The sequence below is a fragment of the Rhamphochromis sp. 'chilingali' genome (genome assembly GCF_963969265.1).
Source record: "Rhamphochromis sp. 'chilingali' genome assembly, chromosome: 12".
Lineage (NCBI taxonomy): Eukaryota > Metazoa > Chordata > Actinopteri > Cichliformes > Cichlidae > Rhamphochromis > Rhamphochromis sp. 'chilingali'.
This window is the reverse complement of record NC_137939.1, coordinates 28,450,661-28,466,965: the sequence shown is the minus strand read 5'-3', so window position 1 is coordinate 28,466,965 and position 16,305 is coordinate 28,450,661. Positions and strand designations below refer to the sequence as shown.

General features: G+C 42.0%; 1 protein-coding gene across 1 annotated transcript; it reads right to left on the bottom strand.

The window, feature by feature from the left end:
- Positions 1-152: 152 nt before the first annotated feature.
- On the bottom strand, positions 153-4,775 carry pex10 (peroxisomal biogenesis factor 10). Its single transcript, XM_080898425.1, has 6 exons — positions 4,405-4,775; positions 3,178-3,258; positions 2,700-3,103; positions 2,295-2,461; positions 1,991-2,126; positions 153-350 (listed from the first exon to the last, which is right to left on the bottom strand). The coding sequence occupies exons 1-6, from the start codon at positions 4,514-4,516 to the stop codon at positions 282-284; spliced, it is 969 nt and encodes a 322-aa protein (XP_080754551.1). The 5' UTR covers positions 4,517-4,775; the 3' UTR covers positions 153-281.
- Between the last annotated feature and the right edge of the window lie 11,530 nt (positions 4,776-16,305).

Here is a 16,305-nt window from a genome sequence, read left to right as displayed (position 1 = left end):
ATTTGCAGCCTTATTCCAAAATATGAGCAGGATACGGCTCATCTGACACCTGTCACTGGATCAGCTGCTACGTTTTATCCGAGGAGCGTGCTACTACAGAAATGCAAAAACTAACAGAAACAGAGGCTGCAACACAAATCATGTACATGTTTGTATTCATATTTTAATGTTTATTGGTAACATATTTTCAATTTTCTTTTAATAATGCAAAAAAAAGAAAAGAAAAAAGAACAAGTTGTGTTTTCTGCAGTTGAGTTGATTACAGTGGAGGCTCTGTGGTTCTAGCTGTAGTTCCTCAGGTACACCAGTCTGTGAGGCTGGAACTTGTCCCGACACAGGGGGCACTCTGCCTGTAAAACACGAGGTCAGGTGAAGACTGCTCTACCATCTATTAATGCTTCAGCATTAAGTATCATCAGTCTATCTTTAATCATGGCCATGTACTGCACTTACTGGTAATTAAACATAGATTTAAGATGTCAGTTGACCAGCCTAGCTTAGCCAGTTATGGACCGATCTCAGGCCTTTAGTTTCTATTTCAAAGAGACTCCTGTGCTGTGAAACAGCAGACTGAAAGGTTTACAGAAAGCTCTTGCATGCAGAAGCACACATTTTCATTACATAGCAAAGACAAAGGCCTTGATGTCAGTTGATGTCTAAACTCAGATGATGTTAAGAATCTTAGAAACCTTTTGTCTAACTACACTCTGGATGGCTTTAACGACCACGATGTGTAAATATGTAAGACTGCACAATATAGAGTGATGCTGAAAAAAACGAGTTCATATAATGATTACTTCTGGCTGGACTGATAACAATGAACTACGAGTTATTATCAGGTTGTCTCAGAGGGCAGGTAAAAAATGCTGCAGTGAGTAGAGACAGCGTGTTTCTCCTATACTGGCTCCTCTTCATTGGCTCCCTGTTAAATCTTAACATCTGCTCCCACACAAGGTCTTGAATAATCATGCCCCACGGTACCAGATCACCACAGTGCCTCTTTTTATATACACCCACAAACCGCAAGCAAGCCTGCATTAGTAGCTGAAGGTGTGAAGCCGACGGTGCCACAGGAAGGCAGCCCAACAGGAAGGAAGCATGGTGGAGCAGTTGGTGTCTGTCTTTGCCTACTTTCAGTTTATAGGACTATCCGTTGGATGACGTGCCCAAAAAAAGGAATTAAAAATTAAATGTATCTTTTTTCCCCCATTTCTTGTTTCTATCTTTTAATTAGATAGAAAAGTAAGACTTGCACTTAGGCACCTCCAGAGGACAGAAAGGACTCACGTCAGAAAGAAAACTGCATTCTTTCTGCTGTAAAACTTGGTCACTTGCTTTTTATTTTAGTTGTCAAGTATTGTAAGACTTTATATTAAAAGAAAATCTCAACAATCTCTGATGAGCATCATGAAGAACATTCAGGGAGGGGCAGCCGTCTGTGAAAGCCAGCTGTGGGAGGAGCATAGCACGACCACACACCACAAATCAGCAGAATTCCTGTTATAGGAACAACATCTGCAGAGACCGTCCAGGGTACACCGGGATGCTGACCCTCAAAAACTACCTGTACTCCTGTTCCAGGATTCCCCTGTGTTCATTGGTTAAACAAGCTAGCTTGTAGATTTAATCAGCTGTTAAGTGTCTTACTGGTGTAAATGTAAGCAACGCTGCCCACCACGACTGAACTGGCATCACTGTGGGCAGACTGGAAAATGTCTACATTCAAAGTTTCAAAATTTTCGATCAGTTATTTCTGCCCATTTTAATGTTCAAGTTATTAAAAATGTGCGCTTACAGTGCGTTTCATTAATTATCAAACATGTCAGAAGCCAGTAAAAGGACATTGGCTTGGCTACAAATACCATTAGTGTCAGTAATCTAGTAAGCATTTTGGTTCTTTCTTACTTTATTTTGACAAGACGGCAACAGGAACTTAATGACAGCTGACACTGCTGTTTGTCCAATAACACTGAAGATGGTGCACACTGACCTTGGTGTTGCACCACTCTGTGATGCACTCCCAGCAAAACAGGTGTCCACAGGGGGTGGAGGTGGAGTGTCTCCTCTCCTCCAGGCAGAGGATGCAGAGGGCAGCTCTGGGGCCGGAGCTCTGTCTGTGCTGTGGACTACACAGACATACTTCAATTAAATGTTTGTTTTTTTATAAAGACATGAATTTCATCAGGTTTTATTTCTAGAATGCGTTTTTTGTAGATTAAATCTTGCTGGAACAGGAACGATGCCCCGACATGAGCACATGGTGCTGGGATTTAAGCTGTCACACCAGTGTGTACCTGAGCTTCCTGTGGAGACTCCACTCCTGCCTGGCTCTCTGTCTCTGTCTGAAGTTGTTGAGTTGCAGACACACAGTGATGAGCAGCTGGAGGAGGGACATGACTCCCAGTAACCTGTAACTGCTCCCGACGGTGCTGTCGTTACTGTTCAACCCTACCACACGCATCTAAAACACACACACACATTCATGAAGATACGAGCTGTAGGATGAAATGTCACTTTCATTGGACTCCAAGTAAAATCAGGGTCACAATTCTGCGAAGAAGAGTAGCACAGAATTCATCCACAGTGATACCAAAGATGATCTGATGCGTCTAAGTATGACAAATATGCAAAAATCAACAAAATGAAAGAAATCAGGGACAAATATTTCCTACAGCACTGGATTTTTTTAAATGACCTACATAACTAATATCAGCCACTCTCTTGGACAGGTGATGGAACGACCCGCTGACGTAAAACAGAGCCGAGTGGAGGCGATAGAGGAGGGTCAGGCTCTGCTGGAGGACAAACACAGCGTTCAGACACGCCCTCCTCTGGGGCTCTGAACACAGCGCCGCCGCTTTCTGGACCCATCTCCTCAGCCAAGACTCGAGGCTCCATGGCACAGACCCCACCTGCTGCCGACGGCGGCTCTCCTGCCCGCCTTCAAGCTCGTTCTCCAGACACACCAGCAGCTTGTCCAACAGATAAGGAACGAAGGCGTGGCAGAGGACAAACACACCTCGTCTGGCTGGAGAGGGGATCTGACGTTTAGTGGGATCCACTTGGACAATGTTAACATATTCCTCACCCAGAGTCTGATAGCCTGGAGAGGAGAACCATCGATCAAAACAGGAAATCTGCTAAATGCCTTAACTAAACATGGTTTATGGTGACTACCCAAGAATGTTGTTAGGCCAAAATATGCAAGATCTGACAACAGCTCGATCTCCTTCCTCCACTCCAGCCATCGTCTGGATCCTACAGGGAGATGAAGAAAACATACGGAGGCTACAGTCACCTCACTTTGGCAATATCATATAATGCCCAGCATGAAATATGTTTGATTAATATCATCCCACAGACAAATATCTTTACAGTGCATATACACATGGATTATACACGGAGACAAACTTGTATTTGTCCGACAGCTTCAGCTTCTGCTTACATGGGTAAAAAGAAAACTCACAAGCTGCATGTTTCTGATCAAATAAAGAGTAGATTATAAATTAAATATTCCTTTATTGGATGAGAAAATCTCACTATATCATAACAGTTTTAGGTCAGATGGGCTGATTTTGGCTAAACAGTCCAACAGAGCAGAGACGATACAAACACCAAACGCGTACGTCAAAACACATGTGCAGCAGTATATATACACATACATACATGTGTGTGTGTGTATATATATACACACACACACACACACACACACACACATATACATATATATATATATATATATATACATATATATATATATGTGTATATGTGTATATGTGTGTGTGTATATATATATATATACATATATATATATATATATATATATATACATATATATATATATATGTGTGTGTGTATATATATATGTGTGTGTATATATATATATGTGTGTGTATATATATATATGTGTGTGTGTATATATATATGTGTGTGTGTATATATACACATATATATGTGTATATATACACATATATATATATATATATATATATATATATATACACACATATATATACACACACACACACACACATATATACACACATACATATTAAGAGTGATCTGGCCAACAACTATAACCACAGATCTATGAAGATATTTTAAGAGGCCAAAAAAGACTGGATTGGTTACAATGTAGTTAAAATATCCCAGAGTCATAAAGATACCGTTTATATCTACAGTTTATATAAAACCCCTTTGTAAATAATCCTGCTCACTAAAGGCTGTTTCCCTATAAAAGTAAAGACATCAGAAGCACCTGAAGTCGCAGACCGTGATTACACCGGGAGACAAACACCTGTCGCATCGCAGGACGAGCCCAAAAGTGAACTGAGTTAAAAAGAAGACTTTCAGTCCTCCTTATACCAGAATGACTGAGTGCCAGCTTAGCTGTGCTTCTCTTACCGGCCAGAGTCTGGAAGGCGTCGTTAGCGCTGTTTCTCAGAGAGCTTCGATAGTAGTCGTCCTTCTGACTGGACCGAATCAGCTGAGCCCGAGTCGCAGGAGCCAGGGGCATCGTCCGGTACAGCCGGTCACACGCTGTGACACCGAGATATCACCGTCCAGTGGACTGCTCTTCATTCACACGCAGGCTGATGTCCAGTCGTCCGGTCACTACACGAGATAAAACGTGACTGGGCTGAAAACAAACTTAACAGCGCTTGTTCTTATCTGGGCTGCATTTTGCACACTCTCGCGTCCACTAACATCCACTGAGAGTGTTCAGAGTAGCTGCGGAGTTTTGAGCCGCTCCAGGAAACATTACTGGAGACAGACAGCCAACACTATAACTCACAGCGCCTCTCAGGGGCAGGGAGGAGCATTACAAGCGCACAAGGTTTGGATTTCATATGATTGTGTTTAACAAGGTATCAAGCTGTCGTCTTATATTATGTGTTCAGCTTTTAAAACATACACTCCTAACCAAACCATGACAGCCAAAAACTCAGTAAAAGACCACCTGACCCTGTAAACTGAGCAACAGAAAGCACATGTTCAGAAGAGCCAGTGTGCATTGTAGTGCTCATGTACAGGGTGGAAACAACTGAAGGAAACAATCAAAATTCTAAAAAGCTGATATTGTAGAGATCTGTGTGTGCACATCAAACAGATGAGTTAGACACAGTGAAAGTACTTACAGGTCTGACTGAAGGAACACGTGACTCACTGATGGACTCGGGCACAGTTAGACATATCCTCTGGAAACCATGGATGCTGTGCTATATAAGCTAAAAATATGGGTGACCATCCATCTAGTTATCATAGCATAGTTCAAAAGCCAACATTCGTGCTAATGTGTATATTTTGGCATGAGTTAGTCTAAGAAGCTTGGAAAGAAAGGACTTCTGGACTTCTTTCCAAGCTCTTTAGACCAGTGGTCCCCAAGCCCCAGGCCTCGGACCGGTACCGGTCCGTGAGTCGTTTGGGACCGGGCCGCAAGAGTTGAGGCTCAGGTGTGAAATGTATAGTTTTCAGGGTTTTTATCGGTTTTCAGCATTATTTTGTTATCGTTTTGATCGTTAACTCGGTTTTCCTGGGTCTTTTCACCTGTGTTATGAATAAATCTTCTTTTTTTCCGGTACCGGTACTAGTTTTATTTTGTTGTATTTATCCGCGACACCTTAAAGGCCGGTCCGTGAAAATATTGTCGGGCATAAACCGGTCCGTGGCGCAAAAAAGGTTGGGGACCGCTGCTTTAGACTACGGTGACCTGGCTGACTGAGAACCTTCACAGACATGCGGCATGAGTTACTTACACATTTGTGAAAGCACCATTAATGCTGAAATATATGAGTCTGGATGCCAAATTGGCCTCATCTAATCTTTAAAGGGAAAGATTTTCATTTTTAAACTACAACAACCTTTTTAATAGCATCACTATATTGCTGATAGAAAGAGGAAGGTGTGAGAAGGAGTAAATCATTAGCAGTACACAAAGAGAGGCTGAGATTTCACAGTTACAACAGAAACATGTCATGTTTCATGAACCTCGTGTTTGTGTACAAACAGGTTTCTGAGACAGTGCACAGTGTATGATGGCTCAGTCAATGAGCTGAAGATTCATAAATGCACAGATCTGTTCTCTGACAGTCAAATTATATAATACAGCTTACAGGCGACTCAGTGAAGGTGAAGGTTTTAATGGCATCATGGATCAAAAGAAGGTGTTTGCATTCACCGTACAATGCCTGAGCAAGCACACGTGACTGTTAGACACATTATCTGTGACTCACATTGGTGATAGTAAAGAACATACTGCATTACTTTAAAAGTAAAGAGTAAAGTAATGAGTAATACTTTACTGTTACTGAGTAAAGACTTTGACACTGGTCAGTTCACATGAGGGCGATAAAAAAAGACTGAGGTCATTTTGCATGTCAAACAGTTTGACTGAGTTCAGTATATGCAGGATATTCTCTGAACACTGGATTCAGAAATGAGTTCCCTTCATATTCACTCACAGGCTGATCTTTAAATCACATGCCAAGAATTCGAAATGTAAAACAGCAAAAGCTGACCAGATTACAACACGACAATTGTAAAAAAGGAAAAATCCTTCAACTGGCCGACTAGTTCATTTAGCAGTCCAATTGTACATGCTACTGCTGTTGCACAGGTGATATTGCACAACTTTATTCTGGGTACACCAATGGGCCCAAAAAAATAAAATAAAATACTGAATACAACCAAAGAAGGGAATTCAGGACAATCAGTTCAATCGATTCTCTTTCACCTTGGTTTTTCTGTAATATTACACACTGGTATGTCTGCCCAGCTGCCAAAAAGTTGTGATACAATATGTCATAACCTTAAACTGTACTGCCAAAAGTAATCACTCACCCACTCAGACATTAACCTGATAGAACACCTCTGGGATAAATTCCAGTGGAGAATGCAAGCCCGACTGTCCAACATCAGCGGCTGACCTCATAAATCACTCCTAAAACCAACCTTCTTTACACCTTTGCATAAATATGGAGCCTGTATTTATATCCAGTAAACCCACATGGATGCACACTACAGTATATGTGAAGTCCTGCTATAAGCTGGTTTTTAGTTTTTTCTTTGTATTCTGTGCTTTCTGCCCTAAAAACAAACACTTTGAGCACTTAAAGCACTTTCTGTCATGTGATGATCACACCTGCAGTCACACAACTGTGATGTTTGTAACCCCATGAAATCATACACTGCACACACAAATATGATGCACATCATTCTTGTTTATGCATAATGCCTTATCACTCATTTGGTGTCCAGATGTCAGAATGAATGAACAGAGTTTAGTCTCCACAGCGCTTTTTAACCGGGTCGCCTGCAATATTTTTTGCAACCAGCAGATGGCACAACTGAGCGACACATCAACATCTTGCCAACACAATGTGGATGCAGTAAGAGGAACGTGCTACAGTCCACGAGGCGTCATTAAAGATGTTTGACACTGAGACTCTGAAGCTTGTTTCATCTCAGCCGAAGCGTCTCGTCTCACTGTGCCGGGGCTTATGTCAGATCTTTGTAATCACATGACCGACGACGCTAAGGCTACGAAACACCAGAGGTGACGTGACTGATTCAAATATTTGGTGCTGTTTCATTTGTCGGGAGATGTGAAATGAATGATCAGTGTTCCCTTCCTGCTTCACTTGCAACAACCTTAGCTATGCCTCCGTAACACTGATGTTGCTGTCATCTCACATAACAGAACAAACCTGTCATATCAATCTAAGTCATGACGGAATAATAAGTAGTAACAGGACAGCACATTTGACATTAGGCCAGACTGACAATGTCCTGCAACAAATGGCAGAGATGCTATTACCTGAAAAGGTTGTTAATTTTCATCAGATTTAACAAAACAAGAATTTAAGTTGAATTTTTAGGCGTTATGAAGTAAAGTTACACATTAGAACAAACAAAATAAACAAAGGCAACAACATATAACACAAAAACTAACACATGTAAATCGTTTCGTTACAGAAGAAGAACTTTATGAAAAGTTAAAAGTTTTTTTGAATAATGGGTTTTATTTGGTGAAATAAAGAAGAAATAAAAAGAGAGCACTCACTGTGAAACAGACTGAACAGCAAACGGCCAACATTTTCAAAGTGACCTCACGGCACAGAACATAACAAACATCGTTTTTCATCATCATCACAATGTTTGCTGGGAAAGGAGCTGTACCTTTGTAAAAGCTTGTTGTTGTTGTTTTTTACCTTGGTGCTTGTTTTCAGCTCAGTTCAGACGAGACTGACAGTAACAGCACTGAAAACAGGCACTTTATCTGTGATAACAGTGACACTGAGGGAGGAAGACTTGATTAAAGTGCCTGAGGGGAAAATGTTTGTTCATTAAAAAACAAACAATGAGACTGTCAGGCTCAGGAGAGACTCGGAGGCAGTCCGTCACTTCAGTTCACAATTTATTTACACACAGACACCATGTGCGGATATATACAGGTGAGGGGGCACAGGAAGAGGGTGTCCGGGGAACACAGGCACGGGAAGGGGATGGCTAAGTACACAATCCTTCACTGAAGCTCAGGTAGCTCGGACTCCGGCTTTTAGCTCACCAAACGGCGGTCCTCAGGCTGGCGAGAAATCTAACACAGGGAGGAAAAAAGGTAAGTTGCGGCACGAAAGAAACTTGGGAAAAAGCTCAGATTAGCGATGACACTGACGAGTGTTACACAATAATCCAGCGAAGAAGCACTCTCAGCAGCCGCCTTAAGAAGTGGATGAGATGATTGTTTGCAGGTGTCCGAGCCGGGGGCTGGAGCCGTCACGACTCCGCCCCGGTAGAGCGCAGTGTGCGGGAGGGGAGAGAGATGCAGCACAACAAAAACACTTGTAGCCATACAGAGTCAGCCGAGAAGGCACAGGGTCATGACAGAGACGATGAAACTGGAGGGACAGAGTAATGCACCACACTATGTGAGGGACACTTTCATGAAACATTTTGAACTTTGGTGTATTCAGTGGATGCCATCACGTCTGCATGTGCTGTGTGGTTGGCAGGGGGATTGGGAAAGAAAGAAAGAGCCATGGTGTTTCTTTGATTTGGTTTTGGGTTTATAACATCTAGCTCCTGATATATGAAGTGACTATCCCATTTCTCAAATGAATTTAATGAATTTCAGTCCTGAACTGAACAATCATTGCTGTGTGTCTGTTTATGTATGCACGTCTTTCTTCCTCAAACAGCTTAGAAAACCACTGAAAGTTAAACAAGTCAGTCACACCAAAATTCTTCAGTCTGAACCACAAGCACAGGTGTCCCTGCTGATCCACCCACCAGCAAAACCATGAATGGATTATCAGAGCTGTCGGTGTGGCCATGCAGGTTTTGGTTATCAGAGGTGTCTCTGATTTTGTAACAGCAGTTATTGCAAATGGGATGTATTCATTCATTGAATAAAAACTCCTAAGGTCTTGTAAAACAGAGAGTAGTACATTGCTATTCTTGAGGTTGTCTATGAGGAAAAGTGTCATACACTCTTGTGTAAAAAGTCCCAAAGGAAAGATTTGAGTAAATAAAAAGAAATTCATGTGTACAAAGACACAAACATGGAGGTTTTCAAGACCAAAGAGAAACTGTACAGAAACTGTTTTGCATAAAGCAGTTGCTACAATTTTCAGGTTCTACCATGTTTCCTGGTACAATTGTGTTATATGAAAAATGGTTTTGTATTGAATAACTGTTTTACGCAAAGGTCATAATACTAACATTTGCCATAACAGTACAAAGGTTTACAATGAACATATATTTAAAGTACAGTAAAATTATTTATTATGCTAAAAATAGACATATTCAGAATGTTTAGCTTTTCAATTTGGCCACTCTAAACACCGGATGTTGGATAGACTTGCAGACCATGTCTGTACTTGGTCCTTCGTTCCAGGTACAAACTAGGTCCACAATTTGGATGTTCAACCATGACCAACATGGACGTCAACATGAGGTTCAACATTTGAACTTTGGACTAGGTAGTTTTTTGGGATGTCATGTGGGCGTCTATGACAGGTGCGCCTTTATTGTGCGAGACATGAATTAAGAGACGCGGTCAGTCAGTATCTTTTTAGGAATGCCGACTTGGAAAACTAGTGCCATGGCACTGCCTCAGGATATTGTGTTGCATAATCCAGCAGAACTAAATCAAAGTGATAAGGTCTTGCCAATGCACTCAAAGGGACCTCCATTAACAGTAATAGTGCAAAAGAGCTTGGAATGGTCAGCTGGTTCACTAGCTGAGACTGCTGGAAGGACGCGCACCAATGACGCACATCGCTAAGCCAATTGCAGCCTTCACTCTATGTGTTTTGCCCTTAAACTTTTTTTTCTAGCTGCACTGTGGGATATTTGTGTATATCCCTGTTACACCCCGGCCTAGGGGAAACAAAAAAAGAAGGAAGGATAACGTGCCCGCTCCCTGCTCCCAAGGAAAAAAACCAATGCTGCCACAGGATTGCAGTTTCACAACAACCAGATATTTTATTAATTTCAAAAGGTAAACTTGTTCACGCAGCACACCACAAGACACAGGGCTAAATGCACAGCTTGTTTGGAAGCAGGAAGTAGGCGCGGCTGCCGGTTCGGATGGGTCACAATTTAAAGCCGGCATAATTCAGTCTTCCAACAATGGCTAGCCTCCACCTGGAACTTCGCTAAGCACAAACAGAGAGAAGCTCTGCCACCATCTGGGCCAGCACCTCTACATGCTGTGCTGGTCACTGCTCTGTCATCCCTCACTGGACTGGGTTTCAGCACCACTGTGGAAGTACGACTCATGCTCGAAGCATTAAATGATGTGCTGTACTTGATTTACAGTGCTTTATACAGAGCTAACTGGTGTAGTTTTTCATCTACTAGTGTCTGTGCTGTCTGCTTCCTCTCGTTCCTCCAGTTCTTTTCCTTTTCAGCATCTAGACTCTGGGGGTGTAGGCTCCTATCACCACTGGGATGGGTTATCAGAATGTAATCGCCAGACAGCATAACTGAATTCTGTATATCAATAAATCATGTGCAGTTCCTTCCAATGATCTGTCCTTATTGGAATTCTGTTCCTTTAAGGCTTTCTAGAAATTAAAGGAGAGAACTAATGAGTGAAATATTTGTAATCAGTCGCTCAACACCATATTCAATCCTCTCAAGGTTCATCTTGTGTTACTACAGCACAGCATCCTCTGAGAATAAGTAGCTGTGTTTTCTTGTTGTTATGACAGAAGGTCTAATAAATGTATTACACACTGTTTACAGGTGGTCTAATAAATTAATGGATTGCTTTTATATAGCGCTTTTCAGGGCCCTTAAAGCGCTTTACAATTCCACTATTCATTCACACACTGGTGGAGGCAAGCTACAGTTGTAGCCACAGCTGCCCTGGGGCAGACTGACAGAAGCGAGGCTGCCATATCATGCCATCGGCCCCTCTGGCCATCACCAGTAGGCGGTAGGTGAAGTGTCTTGCCCAAGGACACAACGACCGAGACTGTCTGAGCCGGGGCTCAAACCGGCAACCTTCCGGTTACAAGACGAACTGCCAAATCTTTGAGCCACGATTAGTTAAACATTGCACATAACAACTGGAATGTTGTATTAACTCTTCTTCTGTTTGCCACTTGTAACATGGGAGTATGCAGACTTTACACACAGCTAGTGAGCATAGCAACCAAGGCTGGAGAGAGATGAGAAAGAGAAGAGTACAGAGAGATGAAGGGCGGTGATGGGGAGTAAGGAGAGCTGTGAAGAAGCCTCAATGCAGTCAGGGACGCAAAATGAAAAAGAGAGAAAAATGAGCTTTGTGCTATCATGGCAGAAGTCATTGACCACAACAGACACACAAAGGGAGAGCGAGCAAGCGAGCGAGTGAGGGAGGGAGCTACGTAGAGCTTTCAGTCTGTTTTGGTGTCAGTTGTCTCAGTGCCACAGCAGCAGGCAGCATGGAGCTGGAGCCTCAGAGATTCAGTAAGTAAGCCTTTGCTCCTCTTTTCTGCTCCTGGTTCTGTTTGCTGCTCCTTTTATGGCTCATCAAGCAGTCAGATATAATTTGTACTTGATTTGAAGCATTTGGCTACAATTTAATTGGTTGGACTGGTTTACTGGGGCTGCGTGGCATAATGAAAAGTTATCGGTGTGCTTAAACAGTAACATGATGGTTGAGATGTCTAATTATTATGTTTGATTGTTAACATCAGAAAACTGGCTGATGCTGTGGAAGATTTTGGTTGGCTGCAGTTCTTTTTCATGTGTTACCATTCATGCTCATTTATCCGTGTCAGTACATCAGATGTGTACAGTCTACTCCTGCCTCCAATCTAGTAATGACCTAAAACTGAGAGAGGCAGAGAGAGAATGTGCAGACGAATGGAGATTCATACATTTCTGATGAATCCATCACTTGCTCATTATGTCTTCAGCCTGCTGAGCTTCAGCATGAGGTTAGGCGGAGGCTTGCCTTTTGCTTCTCTCTTTGGTTGTGTAAAGGTCTTTTTTCAGTTATATTCATCCTCTGAATTATGAATTATCTGAATATAAAGACATACACAGTTTAACGTTTAAGACTCAAACTTTTTTAAAATCGATTTGAAAGAAAAATCAACTAATTTTACAAAAATTTGGGACCCAAAAGTGAAATGTTTGCTTGCAGCTGAAGAGCAGAAGGCTTAGCAAATACACATGTAGTATAAGCATATGCTGACTGTCAGTCCAGAGCTCAGTGTGAGCCCATCATGACACAAAGAAACAGTCCAAACATTACTCTAGCCCAGGGGTAGGCAATCTTTCTGATGGCAAGTGCCATTTAAAATTTCCTCAGAGGTCAGTGTGCCATGATTGCATTAGCAATAAATTTAACAACGCTCTATGATAACAGTTATACACTATATAGAACCACTTTATAGAATTATATTTGTTCGCAGATGTTGGCAGCTATCAGTGAATAGTTATCAGCTATTTTGAAACAAAAAAAGACACTTTTTATCCATAACAAGAACTCCATAACAGCAAATGGACTGTAGACAGGAAATACAGATGCTATTTATGGTCTCCTCACAAGAATGATAAGAAAAATAAACTGGGCCAATATGGCATGTTTGTTAATACACTCTGATCTCTGGTCTCCCACTCAGAGACACAGGTCTCCGAGTGTTCAGCATTCAGACGGCTACCTGAGGACACTCATGTGAGAGAAAATCTGCTCACACAGATATGTAGAGCCAAATACTGTCAATAAGGCCTCTGCAATGTTCTGAAGACAGTTAAACTTGTCAGGTAGTGATGTCCAGCAGGTGAAAATGCAGCTCCATGAACACGCACAGCTGTGGATTCCAGCTGCTTCGATGTTGCATTAACTGGCTTTAACTCAGTCAGTTAATGCGAGACAAATCCAGCTGCTCATTAAAGATTTCTGGTTTGATCAGAAAATAAAACATTGGTCCATACGCCTGAAAGTCCCAAAAATGCATTGTGTGTCAAGTCTACGGATGTATCCGTGTCTCTCTGTGGTGCTGATGATGTGCTGAGCGGAAAGCTCCTGAAGCTTTTGAAGTGTCGGAATGTGGAAAGCTAACAACGTCCCTCTTACCAGTAGGCCAAGTTATTTTTAGCCAATTACAAGTTGAATCTCACCCCAACGGTTGCAGCAGATGGCCACCCCTCCCTGAGCCTGGTTCTGCCGGAGGTTTCTTCCTGTTAAAAGGGAGTTTTTCCTTCCCACTGTCACCAAAGTGCTTGCTCATAGGGGGTCATATGATTGTTGGGTTTTTCTCTGTATCTATGAAGCGCCCTGAGGCGACTTTTGTTGTGATTTGGCGCTATATAAATAAAATTGAATTGAATTGAATCTGGTACTTGGGGTTGTTAGTTAAGATACCGTCATTAAGAAGAGGCACAACTAATGTGTCTATGCGAGCTGATTTGCAATGTGCACCGCTGGCACGGCCATTTATTTTTTGATGCACCTTCTCAGATTAATTCACTCCGTGTCATGCACAGGGCTGGACTGGGACAAAAAAACAGTCCGGGCATTTTGACTAAAGACCGGCCCACCAGGTATTAAAGCCATAAAGCCTTTGAATGAAAACAAATGCTGTTGTGACAGTGATGTACAGTCTTGTTGATATATATATGATTTCTATACATTTTACATCAGATAAAAACTTTGGTTGTAAGCTTCAGATAATTATTTAATAACAGCCAGACATTTTAAATGAAAATAAGAAAGTATTTCTTTGTGCCCCCCTTTCCCTGTTAATGCCCTACCTGGCCCCCTGGCAACACTTTGCTAGACCCGCCCCTGCACAGTTACCAGCTGTCAGCTATTTAGAAAAGGATCCTGGTGTTATTTGTCTCTCAGAAACAGTTCATAACGTCCCTTCAACTCATTCATGTCACCTAAAAGGTAAACCTGTTTCTCCATCACCTGTTCAGCTCTGATGATTCAGTAAGAACATCTCCTGGTATCCACCAGATAACCAAACCGACATAATGACCAGCAGGTTTACAGCTGTGGCTCCAGCAAACATCAGCTGATACTAGAAATTAATATTAAATAAATTCTAATAACAGCTGATCAAGCTTAAACGTGCTGCTGTTGTTTAGCGCGACATCCGCTGGTTGACTCTTTCTGGCGCAAAGTGGGCGATAAACAAACAAGAGAGAAAAGCCAATCAGCTGATCATTGATCAGTTTCATGATTAAAGTAGCAACAGGCGAGAGAGGGGAGAGAATGAGAGAAGAAGAGGCAGCTGTGCAGCAAAGACAAAGAATAACTCCACCTTTGTGTCTTTTTCATTCTAGCTGAAGTCCGGGACAAACTGCGTCCCCTCTCAGCAAAAACACGAAACATAATGATTTCTCTGAATGCGAGACGATTCCGTCTTTTTACGGGACGGTTGGCAACTCTACTAACTAACCTTATGAATTAAATAAAGTTCAACATCAGTAACATCAAAGCACCCACCCAGCTGTATAGAAACTCCATCATGCTAGCTAGTATGCAGTATGAGTTATTGTAACTGACTGTAAAAGTCAGCACAATGAAAATAAACTCCACCTAAACTTGATTTATATCTGACCCAGACAGACTGCAGGTCATAACTTCTTACCTGAAGTTCAGTTCACCTGACACTTGGACCGGAGGCCGCCTTGGGTCTCTGCTCCTCCTGCCTCCGATCTCCCTCATCCACCTGCTGGCCTCCACCACTTATTAATTTTACTGAATCTGTGGAACCTCCGCGATGCCACCACCAAACAACTGAGTTATTTTTACACACCGGCCAGCATCTGGCCAATCCAACACCTTTCATTGTTTATACCATTACAAAACCCCCCCAAAAAAACCAAACAAACAAAAATCATCAGGCCACCGAGCAAATACCCGGTGGCCCAATGGCCAGTCCAGCTATGGCCATGCCATCAGTTAACCCGTGCCCAGGGTTGCTGACCCCTGCTCTAGCCTCACGCTAATCAGCACTGATCACTGACACCAAGTAACACTGTGGTTTAAAAACAGACAGCAGTGACACTGAGCTCAGTTTTAGATGGCAGTACGCAGTGAAGACCACACTGTGCTGTGCAGGTCACAAAGGTCAAAGGTCTTTTCCACCTTGTATGTGTTTCTGATGGAGTGTTGATCTGTTTGACAAAGAGGCAGAGAAGGAGATGAGCTTTATTGGATGTAGAGAGGTTTGATATTACATCAGTCTCAAGCCCACTGATGAGATGATGGCAGAGACAGAGTGGGGGAGAAATGACGAAGGTTAGTCTTTGGAGACTGAGTTAGCAGAAAGAAGTTCTAATAATGGATGGGTGAAAAGATAAGTGACAGATGAAGAAGATAATGTGTTAATGGAAGGATGGATGATGCAAATGATGGCACAATGGCAGTATTAAAGATGCTCTGAAGATGCCCCCACCCCACCCCCAACCCAAACCCAGTTCAATGTGGTGTTTGAGCATTATAACACACACAGATATATATAACACAGTTATGGTGCAGTTCTCTCATTTCTTTCACACAAAGTAATCAGCTTTACTCGCTGGATGTTCTGCAGAAGCTTGAAGCGTCCTGCTGGGATGTTGACTTTTACAAAACTGGTTTACTGAAGAAACCTCTGTTTTGTTTTGTTTATTTTCCTGAAATCAAATAAAATAGGGTGGGAAATATGACTTTTTCTTTACATTATTAGATTATATTAGTAAAAATCTAATTAATAATTCGATTTTTAAATTGTTATTTAGATCATTATATCTCTCGGTTGGCTTGTGAACACCTTGGACAAGCTGGAAGAGGATGTTATTATTGTTACTAGA

Coding starts and splice junctions, on each gene's coding strand:
- pex10 (XM_080898425.1), bottom strand. CDS start 4,516: ATGCCCCTGGCTCCTGCGACTCGGGCTCAGCTGATTCGGTCCAGTCAG. Junction 3,104..3,177: donor TGGCCTAACAACATTCTTGG/GTAGTCACCATA, acceptor TCTCCTCTCCAG/GCTATCAGACTCTGGGTGAG. Junction 2,127..2,294: donor AGTCTCCACAGGAAGCTCAG/GTACACACTGGT, acceptor ATGTCTGTGTAG/TCCACAGCACAGACAGAGCT.